The 22,545-nt window shown below is 44.8% G+C and overlaps 1 protein-coding gene across 1 annotated transcript in view; it reads right to left on the bottom strand.

Annotated features, from left to right (window-relative positions):
* The window catches only part of plppr5b (phospholipid phosphatase related 5b), a gene marked incomplete at both ends in the record, with an annotated part of 157,411 nt that overhangs the window by 1,182 nt on the left and 133,684 nt on the right, over positions 1-22,545 (bottom strand). Inside the window, one exon of the mRNA XM_080751612.1 lies at positions 6,278-6,412. Coding sequence (XP_080607738.1) covers positions 6,278-6,412 — 135 coding nt within the window. The remainder of the gene's footprint in view (positions 1-6,277; positions 6,413-22,545) is intronic.

The following is a 22,545-nucleotide window of genomic DNA, read 5'->3' as shown; positions in this document are numbered from 1 at the left end:
GAAGTGTTAAGTACACTGTTATAGCGGTACAGCACACAATGAGTGCAGAACAGCACACAGTGCTGAGGGGCACGATGACGCAGTCTGTAGCGCTTTTGCCTCACAGCTAGAAGGTCCCGGGTTCAATTCCCACCGGGGAAACTGGAGGTGTACTCTCCTCCGTGTCATCAGCGCCCATGCCCTAGGTGGGGTTGGCGAAAGGATCTTTCTGTGTGGAGATTGCATGTTCTCCCCGTGTCCCCCAGGGTAGGTAGTGGTACCCTCCCAAAAAAACATGCAGTAATCCTGGTCTCTATACCGCCTCCCCCTGGCCAGCCGGGGAAAAGGAACTGGTTGCGATAACGTCTTCCTTCCACGGGCTACGTCCAGCTGGGGAAACTCCCCGTCAGGTGATAAGAAGTGGCCTGTCACTCCTCATGCATTGAAGGAAGCATGAGCTCAGTTCAGGGCTCTCCCAAGGTTGGCAGAGGGAGAGTAGTGCCCAGGATTACAGTTTAGGGAATTGGGCACTGGGTGAGAAATTGGTTGAAAAATCGTGGGATAAAAAATATGCATGGTTGGTACACAGTGGTTGCAGTATACAGTATACAGATCCTTCTAAAACAATTTAGAATATTGTGTAAAAAAAAAAGCATTGAAAATGCTATAGCACCCCAAATGATAGCTGACTGCAGAATCCTCCCACTGTACTTCAAGCAACTCTGACTTCAGAAGGTTGACATTTCTTTATTATAAATCCTGGTTTTGAGTAGTCTCGTGTAATATTGTAATATTTTGGATTTTGATATTCATGAGCTGTATGCAGTATGCCATCAAAACTTTAACCAAAAAGGTTTGGAATAATTTACTGCATGTGCAAGAAATATATGGAAGTTTCAAGAACATTTGCTTTTACACAATATTCTAATTGTTTTAGATGGGTCCTGTATGCAGTACATGGTGGTTGCAGTACAGCAGCAGTGTGTTGGATGGGAGCTAGAAGCAGCCATGCAGAGGGTTGTGTTTTGGGTGGGTTGGGATGGGGGGCATCGTGTAGGGTCGCTAAGCAGGGAGTGGGACGAGCGTTAAACTGTAGCTCAGCTAAGGGCCTCAGTACCTTGGTAATCGACTTCTGCGGCCATATAGCTCTTGTCAGGTCCCCATATCTGAAATCCAAACCAGAGCTGGTCAGATATAGAGGCTGATTAATCGTACTATACAATTCCACACCAAAGTCTACGCTGACTCGTCTTACACGATGAACGTCTGAAATCTCTGTGCGAGTGTAATCTCGAGAACCATCCGACTGACTCCCACCGTGTGCATCGCCAGCGACGCGTGGGAGTGCCACGCCTGGTGGCGAGTTGGTCAAATATGCCTAAAGGGTACAGACCTGTGGTGTCAAATAGGTGCTGCATGGTGAAGATACAGCCCCAATTTGTCACCCGTTTGATACAACGTTATGATAATAATTAAGTTGAATGGAAGCAATTCAAGTTGATGCTACACGGATTGTATCTCAGTATGATACCATTGATGTATTCAGTTTGCAGAGTCCCAGAAAGGAAAAAGGTTTATCAGTTACATCCCTACATGAGTTCAAGCTTAAAACTATATATTCTGTATTTCTGAGCAACATTACAGTGTTGGATAAACAAATAGTTCATAATGACCCATGGAGACCTCATTTCACTTACACCTTTTGAAGAAAAATGTTCCTATCGATTACTCACACCATGGAGACTTGAATTCATCTATATTTTTTTGTTTTTGTCACATTCCTAATCCAAGAGGAGACTCTTTGTGCCTCCATAGGGATCCACTGCTGGTCATCAAATTATTGGCCTGGGAATGCGACAAAAACTAAAAAGAACATCCATGAATTGAATTCAAGTCTGCATGGGGTGAGTAATCAATAGGAAAAAAAGGAAATTACTTTTTTTGGGTGATCTATAGCTTTAACCACAGGGACACCCTGGTTTCCCTATTTTGAGCGAATTCATTTGCTGTGTGAAGAAATTCAATCATCCACAACAATCCCAGAATAAACGTAATAAATGTTCCTCTATAATTTCCAGGGATCACACAGTAGCGAGTAACTGGTTTATGACTGTGCCATATCTTCAAGCCGGGGATCAGCCATGTGCTTGTGATGTATATATGGACACTGAGTCACGGACAGTACAGCTTAATTATTGTTATTATTATTAGAAGCTCTAGAGCCCTTCTAGTCAGCAACCTGGCCAACTCGGGAACAATGTAAATAGGGAATGAATGCCCCGCCCTTTAATGCAAACCCCATAATTTATAACTGTTGTCATAGGACCCGTTTTGACCATCTGTTTGCCTGTGTCCATTCATGCCCATATATGGAGAAATCTGTCTGTCTGCGTCCATTTTATGCCCATATATGGAGATCTCTGTATCTGCCTGACGGGAAGAAACGTGAAGAAAACAAGAAAAGAGATAACTTCACTGCAATAACACAACACAGCAAACTTTGGAAGGTTATAACAGTGGAGGAAAAGAAGGAGTCAGAGTGGAAGTTAAACTGAGGGCTACATCATCTCACACTCCAGCCGAAGAAAACACGTTTTGTTCTCCGCCTTTGACAGCCCAATAAGTTAAGCACTGCCTCGCTGACCTTCTGTTCGGCATTTCTTTTACCTCTGAGATTGTCAAACTAGCCGAACAACTACACTAGCTGGACGATGCTTGCGATTGGCCAAAAGTGATTTATTTCGATTTTTGTTTCTGCAAAGATTCTGCATTCTACCCAAGGCTTGATTATGCCAGCAATGAAAAATGGGTCGCTTTGACTGTGGTTGGGCTGAGGAGGTTAGGACACAAACATGTGGTGTAAAGCAACTAAGTACATTTACTCAAGTACTGTACTTAAAAAGTAACATTTAGGTATGTAACTCCTCCTCAGTCTCTCTTGCCTTAGAACCTGTCTTTTTAGCCATTGGGGGCTGGGGTGGCTATAGTGGGCTGCAGATGGCTAATCGATGTGTGTGCATGCGTGCGTGCGTGCGTGTGTGCATGCGAGCGTGCGTGTGAGAGAGAGAGTGTGTGTGTGTGTTATGGGAGCCAAGAGGGAAGAGAACCAGTAAAATGGAGTCAAAGAGAGTGCGACAAAGCCAGAGGTTGACATACAGATGTTAGAATGATCGGCACAGGTCCATAGTTGGACTCTCAGATTATTGGGGGGGAAAAAAAGAAAAAAAATATTGAGAGAAAGAGAGAGAGAGGGGGGGGGGGGGGGGACACACACACACACAGCAAATCACATCTAGAGCGGTGGTTCTCTAATAAGTGTGATCCAGGGACCCTTGGGGATACTTGAAGGGGGTTCCAAATGGAACTCTGGGAGTTAGTTTTTGCACCCTCTCAGAGTTATGGGCCGGTCTTTGAAATGGGAAATGTTTGAGAACCACTGATCCAGAGGGTTTTTAGTAGTAGTTCATTCATATATTGCCTCTTGAAGCGCTGGAACAGGGCCAGGCCCCGGAGCCACTGTAAGCAGGACAGGAGCCAGTCTTTGATGAGACACCAAGAACCCTCCTCCTCACTGCTCTCTGTCATTGTCTCCTGAATGAGGGACATTGTGTGTGTGTGTGTGTGTGTGTGTGTGGGGACAATATACCGCATGTGAGGGAGGGGCTACATGCAACCATAAGACATCAGAACAAAGTTCTTATGGCGCGATGAGAAAACAACACTTTTATTGACACCATAAAACCATAACCCCAAGAAATCTTTGTTTCATAAAAATCCACCGTAGACATGTTATTATGAGCTACTTTCTGCATGTGAATAAATTCCGGGCAGTTGATTATTTGTTTAGTGTTTGAGTTTGGAAGCATTTGTTTTCAATAACGCAAACTATGTCCCGCTGCCTCCTGCATTATGTGCAATTTAGAAACAGCTGGTATGCAGGACCGTTGAGTGATTGACCAAACTTCCAAACCCCAACACTCCATGCTGCTCAATATGTTGACACTCAGTCTAGTCAATACTTATGTACTTTCAAGTACATTTTTTAATTTGTATGTTTACTTGTAACAGAGTATTTTTTTTTCAAGTAAAATAACATGAACAACATATAATGCTGCCGAACATCATATAAAAAATAAGAAGCAGAGTTAACCCTTAAGTGCTGTTCGGGTCATTTTGACCCGTTTTACATTTTCATTTGGAAAAAAAAGGTAGAAGTTTAAATTTTTCCACCTGAAACTCACTGGCCTTAAAGATTCTTCTGAGATGAACATGTAAAGAAAATATTTTTGCACTACACCCATGCTACACCCTCCTCATATTTTTTGAACCTTAAGTGCTGTTCGGGTCATTTTGACCCGGAAGCACAGATGCACAGAAATACACAGTATTATGCCAAAACACAGACACACAGACACCCCCACTTCTAACACTCCCCTTCCGAAGCCCCATTCCGAACCCTCCCCCCCCCTCCCCCACACCCCCCCCCCTCCCCACACCTAACCCCGCCTCCCCTGATGCACAGAAATACAAGGAATCATGTACAAACTAGAGCCCGACCGATACCATTTTTTCGACCGATACCGATATCCGATGTTGGAGAGTGCTAGAGCACCGATACCGATATCGATACCGATGTTTTGTAAAAATCATTTTTTATTCATTTAAGATCATTTAATTGACTGCTCGCCCCTCGGATAAATGGTCAGATTATTGCATTGTTGTCAAAACTTTGAGTTTGGTCGCAGTTATCAATTTCTATTGCTTGTTGGATAATAATACTCTTTTAATTTGGGGGTTCTGCTGTGTTTTGTCTCGTTTATGAATTAATATGTGTCTTTTATCTATTTATTTATTATACAATTAATATATCGGATATCGGTGGAATAATTCACCGATGTTCGATACCCTTCCGATTGCTCCAAAACGACCGATATATCGAATTGACCGATATATCGGTCGGGCTCTAGTACAAACACAGATACACAATCACCCCCTAACCCTTCCACTCCTTCCACCCCTCCCCCTCCAACCCCCCTCACCTCACCCTCACCCTTACCCCCTCCCCTCCAAAACACCCAACCCAACCCCCCCCCCCCGCCACCCCAGATGCACAGAAATAAAAGAAAGCATGTATAATAACACAGACACACAGTCACCTCCTTCCCCCCCTCCTCACCCCCCCACACCCTTCACCCCCTCTCCTCCTCACCCCTTTCCTCCTCACCCCTCCCCTCCCCTCCTCACCCCTCACCCCTCCCCTCCTCACCCCTCACTTATCTCAAGTTTTCCTTGAGACTGTACTGTATCTTAGGGGAAATTTTACATTATTTTACATAAACATAAGGTGCTGTAAAGTAACACTGTAATTCAGGGGTGCTGTGGATGAAAATGTTGTTTACAGGGTTGCCCTGAGACCAAAGTGTTTGAAAACCTCTGTCCTAGTGTATACGTTCAAGTGTATATTCATATGTGATGTTCATGTGTGTTCACATGTATGTTCAGCTCTATGTGAGAATGATGTCCTGTTCTTGAACCACAAGTATTCAATTAATGGGCATGTTGAAAAAAAAAGAAAGTTCATAAAAATATTGTCTGATTTTCATTTTTTCCTATAAGCATGAGCAATATTGCCCAGTATTAAATAAAGTAGTTTTTTTACATGAATTTCAGCTAAATCAGTAAAAACGCCTAGCTCTTTCAGTGTTTAATGTGATATAGCAAAGCAGAAATGCAAACATTTACCATATATATCATATGAATTGTTTGGTATTGAGTCAAAGTCAATGTATCATGATGATTTGTTAAGTTAAAATTTATATTGGTGTTGTTTTTTTTAAACCAAATATCCCCCGGGTCAAAATGACCCGAACAGAACGAAGGTGTAGTGAATCTGAACAGAACTTAATAAGGGTTAAATGGTCTTCACTGTTCTAATTGTAACAGTCTGTTACAATCTGTTTTTGGAGATAATTTAGTATTTCAGCATGTACTAGTGATGCGTTTTGCATCATATGATGCAAAACGCATCACTGATGATGCAAAATGCATCACTAGTCATGCTGAAATACTAAAATATCTCAACACAGATTGAACACAAAAAATAACTCAGGATTGTGTTGATCGTGTCCCAAACAACAATAAAATAAGATCGGGTTGTCCCAGGGGTGAAGTGGCCCTTTAACTAAAGAATGTGAGTACTTTTTTCCACTACTGCTTTCTGTTGGTCAAATCCGAACCCCAGCCGTCACCGGTTTGACGGAGCAGCTGTGAGTAAGCGTTGCGTTGGTCCTTCACTCACCTGTGAGGCGATGTATTTCTCCAGAGGACTCTCTACGCGACCCCCGCCCATGGCGGCGCTGGCGGGAAGCTGCTCCGACACCGCATCTTCACCCAGCAGTAGCTTTCCTTTGAAGTTGTGCACGACGCACACCACCTGTAGGACATACACACATGAATGCACGCAGACACGCACGCACGCACGCACGCACGCACGCACGCACGCACGCACACACGCACACACGCACACACACACACACACACACACACACACACACACACACACAGACCAGAGGAAGTCAGTCGACAGATGTTGTGTGTGTGTGTGAGAGAGAGAGAGAGAGAGAGAGAGAGAGAGAGAGAAATGCAGCCCTTATCAATGAATTGGCAACAACGGTAGAGCAGTCTACAGCACCGGGCATCACCCTAGTCAACACAGATGTCAATTAAATGATTACATTTTGCTGCTGCTGTCTCCATCCAAGGACTACAGCAGCAACTTGAACTCCTGCACAAATTCTCCCAGACGTGGGCCCTGACAGTGAACCAATCTATAACCAAGACTAAAATCAAGATTATTTCAAAATAATTGCCAGCTGCCCAAAACCAGCAATTCTTTCTAAATATAATCCCATTAGAACAAACAAAAAAACTACACCTACCTTGGCCTAAACATCAGCAGCACAGAGAGCACTACATTTAGGAGTGCTTATTAAACATAATGCCAAAGGCCAAATGCTCACATATTAAAGGAGCTATAGTCAACTTTTTCTTGAAAAACGGACGCTAAAAGATATTTTATAAAAACGATAAAGCTTCATATATGTGTTTCTATTAAAAAATTACCACAAAAAGCGTAAAATAATGATAAAATAATCATTTTGGCCATTGTCAGGCTGACTTTGTTTACATCCCTCTTCTATTCTTTTATATGGATTGTTAAGGGATGTAAACAAAGTCAGCCTGACAATGGCCAAAATGATTATTTTATCATTATTTTACGCTTTTTGTGGTCATTTTTGAATAGAAACACATATATGAAGCTTAATCTTTTTTTTATAAAATATTTTTGACATTATTTTTATTTTAGCGTCAGTTCTTCAAGAAAAAGTTGACTATAGCTCCTTTAATCTTCTTCTTAGCCGGCCTCCCCTAAGTAACAAGAAATCTTGTGAAATAAAAAATGTCGTCAACCAATCATCAAGCATGATGATACACGAAAGAAGAAGAAGTAGCCTATAGACTCGGTACAACTGTCCATTACAGAGAGACATCAGCAGCAGGGCATGCATGCAGAGAACAAACTAAAGACAAGTTTGCTTTACTTGCTCATGTACTAGACACTGTCCAAGACCATTACAGAGAAGCATAGCCTAAAGCATGCCATAATGAATGAAGCCACGTTAAGTGATCCAGCAGCAAATGTAATGAAGATTAATGGTCTACCTTTCTTTGGTGTCAACAGTGGAGATGTTCAGCAGCTCTTAGCTTACAGCTCAGTGGATCAATCTCTCTGTGTTTATGCTCAACTTATATTGTGCCTCGAAATGGCTACAGGTGGGCGAGGCAGCGTGATGGAACGACGCAACGATAGCTCGCCAAGCTTTCATAGATTACTTTTCTTGGCTTCCACAACTTGGCTTTCTGCTGTCTATACGGACGTCCCAAGTTTATTTGTTGTGGCCATTTAGGACTGTGGCTGCATCCAAAACAAGAGAAACAAAATTGTTTAAACCGAAGCACCTTTTCCTACAAGTCCGAAACGAAGGTAATACAATGTAATAGCCAGCCATGAAAAGTTATGTGTTCATACTAGGGGGCCTGAAAATTGTCCTTTGCCTGTGGCCCATTCTGATGTTAACACGGCTGTGTTTGTGTGTGTGTGTGCGTGCGTGCGTGCGTGCGTGCGTGCGTGCGTGCGTGCGTGCGTGCGTGCGTGTGTGTGTGTGTGAGAGAGTGCGTGCATGCATAAGTGCGTGCATATAGCCATTTCCCTGTGGCGAACCACGATGGATGCTGGTCTTATACACTAACACTAACTGCTCTAATGATGAACACAACCTGGCTTTGATGTACAAAGGATGTCTGAAAGGATCAATTGCAACAGAGGGAATAAAACACGCACGACACGCACGCAAATACACACGCACGCACACACACACACTTTTTTAACTTTTGGTATTTTAAGTACATTTTGATGAACACTTTCCAACTTTTACTCAAGTAGGCCTACATTCTTCTAATTGTAACAGAGTATTTCTATATTGGAATATTGATACTTTTACTTAGTAAAATATGTGAGTAATTTTTCCACCACTGCTCTCTCTCTCTCTCTCTCTCTCTCTCTCTCTCTCTCTCTCTATGCCTTATCCTCAAGTGTGTTGGTAAGTGTGCGATGCAAGATCTTCCATCTTCCACATTCTCGCCCTCTCCAGTGGCTCCTGGTTAACATCTCTCTCTCTCTCTCTCTCTCTCTCTCTCTCTCTCTCTCTCTCTACATTTCTAATGACATTATGCAGTACGTTCTCTGTTGCTGAAGTAGCAAGCAGCCTCCATTCAATCACGATTTTACTTCCAACAGCCTAACACACATTTTGTGGCCATTTAAGACACCTGCCCGATGCTTCATAGGAGCATAATTACATACATTACATTAACTGTTGTGGGGAAAATTGTCAGATGGAACGACGCATCATCCCTGCAAAAATGGGATGTATAGGTGTCTGGTGCTTTGTTGATAACAAGAATGATTTATCTGGGGGAATATTTCGATGAAGAATGCTTCAAGAGGAGAAGAGAAGAGAAGAGAAGAGAAGAGAAGAGAAGAGAAGAATTATTTAGGCTTTCTAGGTCTAAATGGGTTGTTATAGCCTATACTTGCAAACCCTTTGATGTGAAAATAAAGATGATTGTGATTTCAGATGCTAAAGCCTTGCAGTGAATAATTATGTGTGTCGCTGCTGGCAACCGACAGAAATAACATTAGCACATAATTAGCATAGGCCTATTACACTATGTGGCTATAAATATCTGCCCTGCTGGCAAACAGTGTTGGCACGTGTGTGTGTGTGTGTGTGTGTGTGTGTGTGTGTGTGTGTGTGTGTGTGTGTGTGTGTGTGTGTGTGTGTGTGTGTGTGTGTGTGTGTGTGCAGAGTGGTAAGCACTGTTGCCAGATTTTGCAAGACAACCAAGCACCCAGGTCCGTGAAAACAAGCCCAAAAGTGACTAGGCTAAGACCATGTCTACACTAGCCTGGGATCGCTTCCAATTTTGGGCTTTTGATCCGGTCGAGAGTGTATGGCGTCCTACGTCATTTTGTAGTCAACCCGGAATCAGTTTTAACCCAGTTAGCGCATGCGTAGCCTGGTGACGCGAGGTTGGCGCATGCACAAGTAGTTGTTGTTTTGGGTTAAAACTGTTTCCGTTTTGGGTTAAAAAAACTGTTTCCGGTTTGGTGTTTCCTGCCAAAGTGTAGTCCGTTTTGACTACAAAATGACATAGGATGCCATCCGGTCTAGACCGGATCAAACAACCTGTTTAGTAAACAAAGACCAGGCTTTCCCCCAGAAAGCCTGGTGACGCGAGGTTATGTCTACACAGACATTTAAAAAAATGTAATTTTCAAAAAAGTTTACCGTGCACAGTACACACGGAATCGTCTCAAGACGTGTGTGTCCACACAAAACCACTGAACACACTGCAGTATATTATGCCCACTGCCCAGCCTGTGAGTGGCACTGAAAGACAAAAGAGAGACATTGTTACTAAGAGCCCCCGCAGACGAAAATAGATATTTTATAAGATAATTACTCGGGCCAGGGGTTGATCGGTGATCATTTCAAATGGCAGCGATCCTCCTCCTTTAAATTCGGGTAAGATATATCCCGCTGTGCCAGAGAAATATCTGATACACTTTCAATCTAGCCAGATATCCTGGATTGACCGCCCCTAGCGATCTCGGGGTTGAGTGGTAAAAACGTTTTCTTTTTTGTTTTTCCCTTCTGCGCAGTTGATTGAATGATGCAAAATGCGCTGCTCCCAAAACTAGGCTCCAGCCTCCACGGAAAGACAAAAGGGCAGTGGTTCTCAAACTAGCCTATGGGTCCCGACCCAACCTCCGGGGACCACCAGTGGTCCTTGAGGGTATTCCAGGTAGCCGATAGCAGCTCCCTTATGACATAATATAGCCTAGGCTATAGAATGCATCTTCAGCCAAGCAGTGAATGAAAACATAGGCATGTGCTTTCTTTCTCCTCACCTCAAATAAATGCTGGATCACAGAGGTAACATCCAGGGCTTATCCATCACAATGCTTTCGCATCAAACAAAGTAATCACTCAAACCTATCATGTGTGACCAAGTTTAACAACTTATTGATGAAGAAGGTAGACAACCTCTCTTGCGTCGTCGCAAAGGACTCTCCCTCTCTCTTTTTTCTCTTTTTGAGAGAGAGAGAGAGCCACACACACACACACACACACACACACACACACACACACACACACACACACACACACACACACACACACACACACACACACACACACACACACACACACACACAGCGTCGGCATACAAGTGTCTCTCCGCTCTCAAAAGTGGTCATTAATAAGCTGCTAATCATTGTGAATGCTTGCAGGTGTGCGCATCTGTTCAATATAGGAAATTGCCCATTACATCAAAGTGAGCCTTTCTCCGCACTCAATAGGCCAAAAAAAAAGAGAGAGGTTAAACTTGAACTCTGTCGGACTGTGACTGTCCCACCTCAAGCCTTCAACCAACACTGTCAGAGTTGCACTTGTAGGCCTGTAGGTCGATTTAGAACCCTTTTAATTAATTAATATATTAGGCTGAGTCGTGAACCTTTTTCATTTTATAGCCTATCCATCTTCGCGTAAGTGAAGTTTCCCTCATTCTTCTTCTTCTGGGTTCTCAAAACATGTTTGAGAACCCCTGGACTATCAAGACTAGAGTATCAAGGCATAATATCTTTGGCTGCATAAAGATTATATTTATTAATTGTTCGTCATCGTGAGGGCGTCACGTCAGAGTGAGTCTCACTTGAATAAGAGTTGGCTTCTCTCTTTCTCTCTCTCTCTCTCTCAGCCTATACATGGATTTCCAGTGCTGGATGTTTTAATACTCATTATTTTTTTTAATTTTTTTTTTTGTCACTTGTAGTCTATCAAGCTAGGCTGTAATCAAAAGTCGGCTTTGCGCACCTCTATGTGCTGCCAGTGCTACTGTTCGATTGGCAAGCATGTCACCGTGGCTGCTGCGCTGACAACCACTTGTGTTTATTGTGTTATTACACCCAACTCTGAATACTAGGCCTAATAATTTGTGTTGTGTTTTATTGTCAATCAAAATCATTGCACACTACTGCGACGCTGTCATTAACAAATAGCTATAGTTTCAAGCATGTAAAAGGCAGAGGAGGAGGAGGTGGTTTGGATATAATCTGGAGTAATCCCGTGGGCTCATTCAGACGACAATAATTGCAAACAATTTCTACCCGATGGTGCTTGCTAGATATTCTCGGATTCCCTTCCGAGGTCATAAAAAGTCCATTAACATAATCCAATCGTGTCGGGATCCCGTTCAAACCCAAGACCGAGTCCGGGGCCGACCGAACGATTTTCCCGGGGGGGGGGGGGGAAATCTCAATTTTGTTCCAGGGACCCCCTAGAAGCAAAGATTTGGGTTAAAAATGTTCGCTTTGAAATAGATATTTTCAAAGTTTGCAAAAAATGTCATGTTTTTTTTTTCTTCTCAGAAATAGCAGATCTACAAGCTCATAGTGCGGCAATTGGTGCCGTATATCTGCTATGTTTTAATAGCCAAAGTATACAAAATGATGGTTAAAGTGGTTGCGTCACACAGAGGCGTTCCCGGTCATAATAGGTTAAAGAAAGAAAATATGATGATCAGTTATTACCAGTAAGACTCCCTAATCGGGAGATAAGCGACCGTAGGTGGCTTATCTCCACAAATAGGGCAAAAATGTGTTTTTCCAAAATCTTCCTGATCCATGTTGATGACATGAGTGTAGACATGCTGTGTAGTGATATTCGTGATTTTAGGGCAAAAACTGTAGGAGCAGTGTCCAAAAATGTGTTTTAAAAATCGGCCTGAATGTGGCGCTAGAATAGGGCCATGTGAGAAATGAGGGGTGGGGTCTCCGCGTTGCCTTGGCGGACGAATAGGTACCGGCCCCGGCTCTCCCGGACGCTCCTAGCCCGAGTTACGGCATTTTATGTGCGCTGCAGTGGCAGGGGGTCCTCCACTGGGGGCGCCACCACTTTTGCATCCGTTCTGGAGCACCAGGAGTCGGTGGTCCCCGGGAATTCCCCGCGAGCAGCCCCGTTGGGGTGGTCATTTGGTCATTTTTGCACATTTGGTCATTTTTTACATCTGGGGGTCCCCTGGGGCTCCGGGGGTCCTTGGAGGTTGTAGTTTGGCAGGCAAGGAGTGTGTGTGTGTAAAATCTGGCATGGATCGGGTCAACGGGTGCGGAGATATAAGCAGGGAAAAAGTGTGACGTGTGACGTGTGAGCACATTTGGTCATTTTTTACATCTGGGGGTCCCCCAGGGACCTGGGGGTCCCTGGGGCTCCGGGGGTCCTTGGAGGTTGTAGTTTGGCAGTCAAGGAGTGTGTGTGCAAAATTTGGCATGGATGGGGGCAACGGTTGTGGAGATATGAGCAGGGCAAAAGTGTGACGGACTCACTCACTCACTCACTCACAGACAGCCTGTGGAGGTTTTGGTAGTAAATGCGACCTGCAATGATTATACTAGGAGGAAGATTTTTTTTTCTCCAAAAAAGTGTACAGAAAGTGTTAAAATTATGTTTGTATGTGGCCACACACCAGTTCATTAAAAGTATGCCTGGTTGTAAAACAGGAAAAAAAGTACAAAACTATGGCGCCACGCCGCCACCTCTTTAATATAATAAGCTAAGAAATGGCAACACAGGCATTAAGCACATGTGTAAGCATGACTACAGTAGTACCACATGTGTGTACGCTGCTGTTATGATGAACTGTAAAGCTTAATTTTACATTTTATAATCCATCATGTGAGGGTGTCACTTGGCAAAGAAAAGAAAGAACAGATCTGCATGCTAAAAATAATGCCTTGCACCGCGTAGAACTGTTTTTTTTTTTGGGTAAGTGACACCTTCGTACTACAGAGCAAGAATTAAGCTTTAACAGACATTAAGCACTTGTTAATTACAGAGCGGCCTAGTTTCTGCAACGTGTTCGAGAGACGAGAGAAATCATGGTGCAGTTCTTTGGCTACTTCTCAGCCAAGCAAAATAAGGATGAAAAGGGTAAATCTCGCTCTTTCGATGTGTCATCATTTCGACAACCAGCATCGGCAGGTCAGCTACTCAGCTGTGTCACAGTTACTGAGGATAGGTTTAGGGTTTGGGTTAGGTTTAGGCATAGAAGTTAACATTCACCCACGCCGGCAGGTTGGGAGCGTTTCGCTGTTACTACGTGTCATCTTTTCGACACCCAAACCCAACCCTAACCCTCCCGACGCTCCTTTGTCGAACTGACGGTCGTTCGAAAGAGCGAGATTTCCTGTGAAAGCCAGCGGAACATCAACAGGGAGTGCAGTTCGTCCATTACATGCCATCTCTCTCAACTTGTAGCAACCTATTTTTGAGTTTGGAGTGGACTCCAATCACCCATTAGCATCACCATGCTCCAACTCTCAACTAATGGTTCATCTACCACATCATGAGTGCTTGAGTTCTCTCCATCTCTCTCTCTCTCTAAGACGAAAGTAGAAATGGCTGAATGTCATTATGCTGTGACTCAACAGACTGCTCATGAAACACGTCATGAGAACCTGTGGCCTTATCAGCCATGTCTATAAACACAAAGCTAAAAGCTTTCCATACAAACACGGAAGCACTTTCACCATGCCAGCTTGACTCATTAAGGCTATTTTGATCCTAGCGGGAGCCCCTGTAGCAAACGCTGCATTATTTTTATTTTTTTCAAAACTTTTGAAGAGCCCCTTAGTCTTCTCAAAGACCTTTCCATGCCAGGGTCTGGTGCACAAGACACATTCTTATTTTCTCAAATCCAAAATCAAATGCTGTGCAGTATTAAGGTCTGGCACAGATATTATCCTCTCAAACATCAAAATGCCTAAATGCAGTATGAAGCAGTACTGTATGTTACCAAAATTGACATAGATCCATTATCGTGCTATAGGACCTGTATCACATAACAATGGACATCATGTTGTGCTATAGCACACAATATGGCCCCTTAATTATTAACCATTATGTTTTGGTTAATGCTTATGAAAAACATTCAAAATGGAAATTGAAATATGGAATGCGTTCCAGGGCCACCAGTTGAATATCACTGCCTTAACCGGTCGAAACATGTTGGCTGTTTTATAGAACTAGTCGTGATCCGAGACACCTCCTCAGCACTCCCGCACACTCCAATCACACCAATAATGGCATCCGGGTCCCAGTTCTCTAGCTCTATCACACGTTGTGCATACAGGTTGGTCCATTTTTTTAGCCTGGTTCCAGACCATAGACCCCCGCCCACTCTCAGAATGGAATGTTTCTCTGATCTGGAGCTGAGTACATGAATCCGCAGTATAGCAAATAAAATATTGCGGCTCCTCCGATGAGCGCGGGTTTAACGAATATCCAATCCGCACAGCAGTTGAAACGATTCAAACGAAGTTCACACACCAGGTAGGCAGGCACACACACACGCGCTGATTTCACCAAGCTGTTGATTACATGTTTCTGTTCGCAGCTCTGTGTGGGAGCAGTCACTGGCACAGACAGAGACACACACACAAATACACACACACGCCGCAACCGCGCGTCACGTTCACCCTGCGTCGCGATCACTCGCGCGCGGTCGCGCGTGTGCACGCCCGGAAAGAAGTCCCTCCCCCGTAAATCGTTCAGAATAGGGCACAGTTTCAGACTAAAGTGTCTGAGTCTGAAATCAGGCTACCATTTTTTATGTCTTCCTGGAAAAGTGCTATGGCTTTACTCGCTTCTTCAGAAAGATTCTTCTCCTGATGCAAACATGTACAGTAGGTACCTCGAGAGCGCTTCTGAAGAGGTCCGAGCACTGACTTAGTCTTACTGATGCCATCAGGGATCTCCATATATGGGCATAAAAGGGACAAGGACTGACACCCCCCAAAGGACCCCTGGGCGGTCCCCAGACCTAACGTTGAGAACCAGTGATTTAGTTGACTGATGTGCTGTGTTGGTCAGCCTCCCGCCACGTTTGATTGGCAGCCAGGTTAACAGGACCGACAGACTGACCTTATGCACTGTGCACGGTGTAGGAGGAATTCATGCCTCCGTGTACAGGGCTTATAAAATACAATGTACCATTATGCAATTCAACTTGCTCCCATGAAGGCCACATGTAGATACGGACAAAAACAAATGGTTGACCGAGTCCTGACATGGACCTATATTTTGGAGCGCCGCTTCTTTTCACGTTGGTGGATTGTCTTAATACCCAACAGCATCAGCTCCAGCTTTAGACAGTATAACACTCTTAAAGGACAACTTTTGTTTTTTACAACAAGCGTTCTTATGTTTGATTGTAATTAGAGAAAAGAACTATGAATATTAAAATGTGTTTCGTTTCTATCGTTTTAGAGATTTTAATTAACTTTGATTTCAGTGGTTGGGGGCAAGTGGCTAAATATGTCTTTTTAGGCACAATAAGCACATTCCCAAGATGCAACACAATCGTTCATGGGCAGATGTGGCTTATGGGGGCTAGTAGTGTTACTGTAAAGAAATCGCCGGCTTATTGTGTCTAAAAAGACATACTGTATAAGCCACTTGCACACATGCCCCCACCCACTGAAATCAAGGTAATTAAAATCGCTAAAACTAATGAAAACATTTTTTTTTTCTATAATTTTTATCCCACGATTTTGCAACCCATTTTTCACCCAGTGCCAATTGCCTATGTAATCCTGGGCTCTGCTCTCCCTCTGCCGCGCCTGGGGAGACAACGGACTGACCTCATGCTTCCTTCAATGCATGAGTAGTCCAAGTTGTTTCTTTTCACCTGACAGGGGGGATTTCCCCGGGATGGACGTAGCGCGTGGAAGGAACACGTTATTCCAACCAGTTCCTTTCCCCTCCATCAAGCGCCCCGGCTGGCCAGGGGGAGGCATTATTGAGACCAGGATTACTGCATGTTTTTGTGAGGGTATCAACCCTAGGAGACACGGGGAGAACATGCAAACTCCATAAAATGAAAACATTTTAACACTCATCTTTGCTTTTCTCTAATTACCGGTACTAAAATATGAACCCTTGTTGTAAAAAAACAAGGTTGTTCTTTAATTATGACCAAATGCAGCAAAGGGGAATGATGAACATTTCAGCTGCCAATATGGACAGGCAGGCAGCAGACAGACGGACGGACGGACGGACTGACAAGTGGTGAGGCAGACAGCAGTGCCGATTGGCAGACAGACATGGGTGAATAAAGAGGAAGACTGTAAGGTGGTAAACATGCAGATTGGTCTAAAACTGATTAAATGCAAATTCTGCGAATCGCATTAGTGAGTCAGGCTATATCATTTAGTCAGATTATGTTAGAGATACTATCCTTCTCAAACAAAAATGAAAAAGAAAAGAAGGAGCTATTATTTAGTAAGCAGAAGCCTTAGCCCGGAGGAAACACCATGTGTTATTAATTATTGCATCAAACACCAACTGCGACACCTTACAACAGACATGACAGACTTGAGTTTCATGGCACCTTCACGGAAGTTATTATAAATAACTTATGGACTGCAGCCTGATATATAATAGCATATTGGCTCGACGTCATTTCAATATCTGTTCAAAACTATAGCAAATCTCATACTGTACTGTATGTATTTACGTTACAAGATGGCTGCTTCATCCTCTTGGTGCATTGGCTATTTGAAAATAGCTGGAGTCCTTGATATGAAAAAAGTTTGAGAGCCACTGAATAACACAACCCAGAGGGATCTTGTGTTTTCAGTAAGCCTCTCTACAAGCGCTGGATTAAGAGCTAGCTATAGGAATATAGTGAGACACTGACTGACATATTAAACATTACAGCATATTACAGCATAGCACATGATGCTGGATATGGAGAGAAACTTCCCATAACCTTGTACTGTCACTTCATATGAAAGAAAGAGAGAGAGCGGTAGTGTGTGTGCGTGTGTGTGTGTGTCCTCCATGGATCGCCACCTTGCCGTGGTGGAGGATCTTGTGTGTTCCAATGAACCTAAGAGCTATGCCGTCGGGAGCCTATGCTCCTGGTAGGGTCACCCATGGCGGAAAGGTCGAGGGGGAGGTTCCAGACCAAGTGCGGTCCGAAGACACCCCACTGCCGTGTGGGTAAGCCCGGGGGGGTGTACGGCTACGGGAGTAAACCCCGAACGAAAAATCTGTGTTCTGGGGATTCACATTGGGCAGGATACCGACAGACCGGATCTCTGGCAGTCCCCTGCAACTCCAAACAGTAGAAGGTCGTCATGATTTTCATGCCACTGGAAGAAGCTGGATGGAGCCAAGATAGTGAGAGTAGGTACTGCGCACCCCTACGCTCACTTAAATCTACTCACTGCGCAGGCCCATACTCCCCCCCCCCCCCCCCCATCCCCCCAAAAAAAGCCCTGTGGCGATGGGGAAGAGCGGTGGGTGCAGGTCAGGATGTGACTGGAAGCACCTAGCAAAACCCTACACACAGGCGGCATGGGAGTGATGGTCGCTGTGGCGCGGGACGGAACAGCACGTCACTTCGGCAGCTTCTCATGCGACTGAGCAGTCCCGCTCTGCTCACCCCGAAGAGGGAGAGGCCTAGAAAAGGTGGCCCAAAAATAGCCTGTTCCTCCTTAACCCGGATAGCTTACCGCGGCTGTCGGGTCATCCCTTTCTGCGGTCGAAACACAAAGAAAAATAAAATGATACCCCTTACCGTTGCAACCTGGAATGTGCGCACTTTGTTAGATATATCCAAGGAATCCACCCGTCCACATAGGAGGACAGCATTGGTTGCTCACGAGCTGAGGAAATACAACGTGGATATAGCAGCACTCAGTGAAACCCGATTCCATGGTGAGGACTCGCTAGCAGAGGTTGGAGAAGGATACACCTTTTTCTGGAAAGGGCTTCCCCCAGATTCTCGCCGCCTCCATGGAGTAGGCTTTGCTGTGAAAACAAGCTTGCTGAAAAAACTCCCTGAAACCCCAACAGGCATCAGCGAAAGGCTGATGACATGGCGCATCCCCCTCACGAGAGGGAGGCATGCAACTCTCATCAGTGCTTACGCACCAACTCTGGATGCCAGTGAGGACTCGAAGGACAGATTCTATGACATGTTGGATTCCATCATTGGGAAGACTCCACCCAACGATAAACTCCTGTTAATGGGCGACTTCAATGCCAGAGTGGGCTCCGATCACAGGCTCTGGGAAGGCGTACTTGGCAAGCATGGCGTTGGCAAGCTGAATGACAATGGACTCAGGCTATTAACACTCTGCTCGGAGCACCACCTTGTCATCTCCAACACCATTTTTCAGCTTAAAAATAAACTGAAGACCTCTTGGCAGCATCCAAGATCAAAACATTGGCATCTGATAGATTATGTAATCACCAGACAGGCTGACCAGAGAGATCTTCAGATAACCCGGGCGATGAGGGGGGCGGAATGCTGGACGGACCACAGGATGATCAGGTCAAAGGTCAACCTGGAGATTCGCCCGCAACAGCGCAAACAGGCTTCCAGCAAGAGGCTTGACTGCAGTGCCCTACAATTCCTCACAGCCACTCACAAACTACGGGAACGTCTTGCAGCCGAACTGTACAACATCCCGGAAAGCCCTGCCATCACGGACGCAAATTATGCCTGGACCACACTGCGCACATCCATCTACCGTGCTGCCGAAGAATCAGTGGGATTCAGCAAAAAGCGCCACCAAGACTGGTTTGACGAAAATGCTCTTGGCATCCACGACCTTCTCAAGGCAAAGCGCAAGGCACATACCACCGCTCTAGCAAATCCGCAATCAGAAGTCCTCAGACAACAACTATCCACCATCAAAGCAGAAACTCAAAGAGCTCTACGACAGATGGAGAATGACTGGTGGGTCGAAAAGGCAGCAGAAATACAATCTTTTGCAGATGCCAATAACAGACATGGCTTCTATGACGCCATTAAAACCATCTATGGCCCTCAGAGAAGGAACATCGCACCAGTGAGATCTGCAGATGGGACCACTCTCTTAAAGGATCAGAAACAAATATTAGAACGCTGGGCTGAACATTTCAGCACCATACTTAACCAGAGCAACCCCACAGACCAGACCATCCTGGATGAACTCCCCAGCTTCCCCTCTGTTTCACTACTTGATGAAATCCCCCAATTTCATGAAGTCCGGAAGGCAATCAAATGCCTAAAAAACAATAAAAGTGCAGGTTCAGACTCCATCCCTGCTGAAGTTTATAAGTGTGGAGGTTATCTCCTCACACGCCGGCTACACCAACTTATCTCTGCCATCTGGACAACTCAAACAGTCCCACAAGAATGGAAAGATGCCACCATTATCACTATCTATAAAAAGAAAGGTGATAAGTCCTCTTGTGACAACAGCAGAGGTGTCTCACTCCTGTCAGTTGCAGGTAAAATCCTGACGAGGATCATGTTTTCCCGCCTGGCTACGCACATCGCAGAGAACATCTTGCCAGAAACCCAATGCGGATTTCGTAAGGAACGTGGCACAACAGACATGATCTTTGCCGCCAGGCAAATACAGGAGAAATCCAGAGAGCACAAGCAAGACCTGTACATGGCTTTCATTGACCTGTCAAAGGCGTTCGACACAGTAGATAGAAAGCTCCTCTGGCACATTCTCAGCAGATTTGGGGTCCCACCCAAATTCCTCTCCATCCTTCAGCAGTTCCATGATGGCATGCAAGCCAAGGTTCGAATGGGGGGACAACAATCTGACCCATTCAACGTTAATATAGGAGTGAAACAAGGATGTGTCTTAGCCCCGGTCATCTTCAATATATTCCTAACAGCAGTTACACTCATCTCCCACAAACTTCTGGAGAACACAGATGGAGTCAGCATTAGCTTTCGCCTGGATGGAAACCTATTTAACATACGGCGCCTCCAGGCATCCACCAAGACTACTGCCCTCCAAGTCTGTGAACTCCAGTATGCAGATGATTGCATGCTGATTGCTCACTCCCCCGAGTCCCTTCAGCATGCCCTCAATGTGGTAGCTGCCACCTACAGAGCTGTTGGTCTTCAGATAAACATCAAGAAGACGCAAATAGTCCATCAACCCAGCTCTACGCAAATTCCCACACCAACATTCTTCATTGATAAAACCCCTCTAGAAACAGTACCACACTTCAAGTACCTCGGCAGTATCCTAGCAGACAGTTGCAACATCGATGCAGACATTCAATCCCGCATCAACCTTGCATCCGCCGCTTATGGTCGCCTGAGATCACGGGTCTTCACCAACAAAAACCTGAAGGCATCAACCAAGGCAGCAGTATACCAGGCAGTATGTGTGTCCACACTACTGTATGGCTCTGAAGCCTGGACACCATACAGGCGGCATATAAGATCTTTGGAGGCTTTCCACATCCGATGTCTGCGAAGGATTCTGGGCATCACATGGGAGCACCACATGACCAACACAGAGACCTACCAACGCACCAACTCGGCCAGCATAGAGGTCATGCTGGCACGCAGACAGCTCCGCTGGCTAGGTCATGTGATCCGCATGCCTGCAGCTAGACTACCGCGACAGATCCTCTATGGCCAACTCCAATCTGGCCAGAGGTCTGCAGGAGGGCAACAAAAGCGCTTCAAGGACCACATGAAGGTGCTGCTCAAGAACTGCAACATACCACCAGCAAACCTGGAAAGGATAGCAGCAGATAGAGACACCTGGCGTTCTTCCTGCCTCTCAGGTGTCGCCCACCTGGAGGAGAAGACATCCCTGAAGCGTGCAGTGAAGCGCAGTCAGCGGCATGAACGCGCTGCAAGGACTGTCCAACCAGGTTCTACACACACCTGCCCCACATGTGGAAAAGTGTGCGGATCAGCAATTGGTCTTCACAGCCACATAGCGGGGCAGTTAAGGAGAACAATACTTCAGTTCTGGAAAGAAGCACCAAAATTTGACAGAGTGTACCTCTTGGGTCATTCTTTAGAAAAATCACATTAGACACTTAATTTTCAAAATGGCCGCCAGTTTTAAAGATGGCCGCCTTTTCGGATATGTTTTACAGTACGCCAGCCAGTTAATATCGAATTTTCATAATATTAGAGTTGTTTTGTAGGTTTTAAAACATCCTGAGTTCATTTATTACACTTTTAAAGCAGCCAGAATAACCTTTCTGACTTTGGTTGGGGTCCTTCCTCACCTGGGACCCCCCAGACAGACCCCTGAGCCTATTTCAGTAATCGCTCTGCTCCTGCTCCAGAACAATGTTAAATTAGATCTGAAGTATGCTCTGAAATCAAAAATGACTAGTAGCAAATAACAGAGGTCTTCCACGGGGGGGGGGGGGGGTCCTCAGAGCTACTACAGGGGGCCTGCCAAATCTCGATGAGATCCTTTATTTTTTTATTTTTTTATTTGAAACTTCGAATGTTTTTATGTATCCTGGTTTTATGTATTGTACTTTGATGGTTTATTAGTATTCTCAGTATTATTTATAATGTTTTTGTGTTAAACAGTTATGGTTGACAGCTGTTACTGCAGGGATTGCAATAATGAAGGTATTGCAACATTTCGCAGAACAACATTTATATTTTATTGCACTGCACTCACACTGACCACACACACACACACACACACACACACACACACACACACACACACACACACACACACACACACACACACACACACACACACACACACACCTTTGTTATTGTCACCCCAAAACCCTCACCTTATCCTCTTATAGAGCCCATGGTCAATTACGCCCAAAGAGATTCACTACAATACAGTAATTTCAGACATGCAGGATATATTAGTCTTCATCATCATCATCTTCAATGTCCAACCTAATATTGTTGACACAGTCTCCACCATAGCATAGAGTGAAAGGCCGGTTATTTGAGCAGCTGCACCGTCCCTTACAACCTGCTTTGCAGACACATTTGATGAGCTCAAGTACTGCCTTTGGAGCAGGGAGAGCAAGAAACCTGACTGGAATATACCCTCCAATCTCTGAATTCCATCTATTT

The sequence above is a fragment of the Nannobrachium achirus genome (assembly GCF_963921795.1).
Source record: "Nannobrachium achirus genome assembly, chromosome: 21".
In the NCBI taxonomy this organism is placed as follows: domain Eukaryota; kingdom Metazoa; phylum Chordata; class Actinopteri; order Myctophiformes; family Myctophidae; genus Nannobrachium; species Nannobrachium achirus.
The sequence above is the reverse complement of the archived record's forward strand: the minus strand, read 5'-3'. Positions and strand labels throughout refer to the sequence as shown.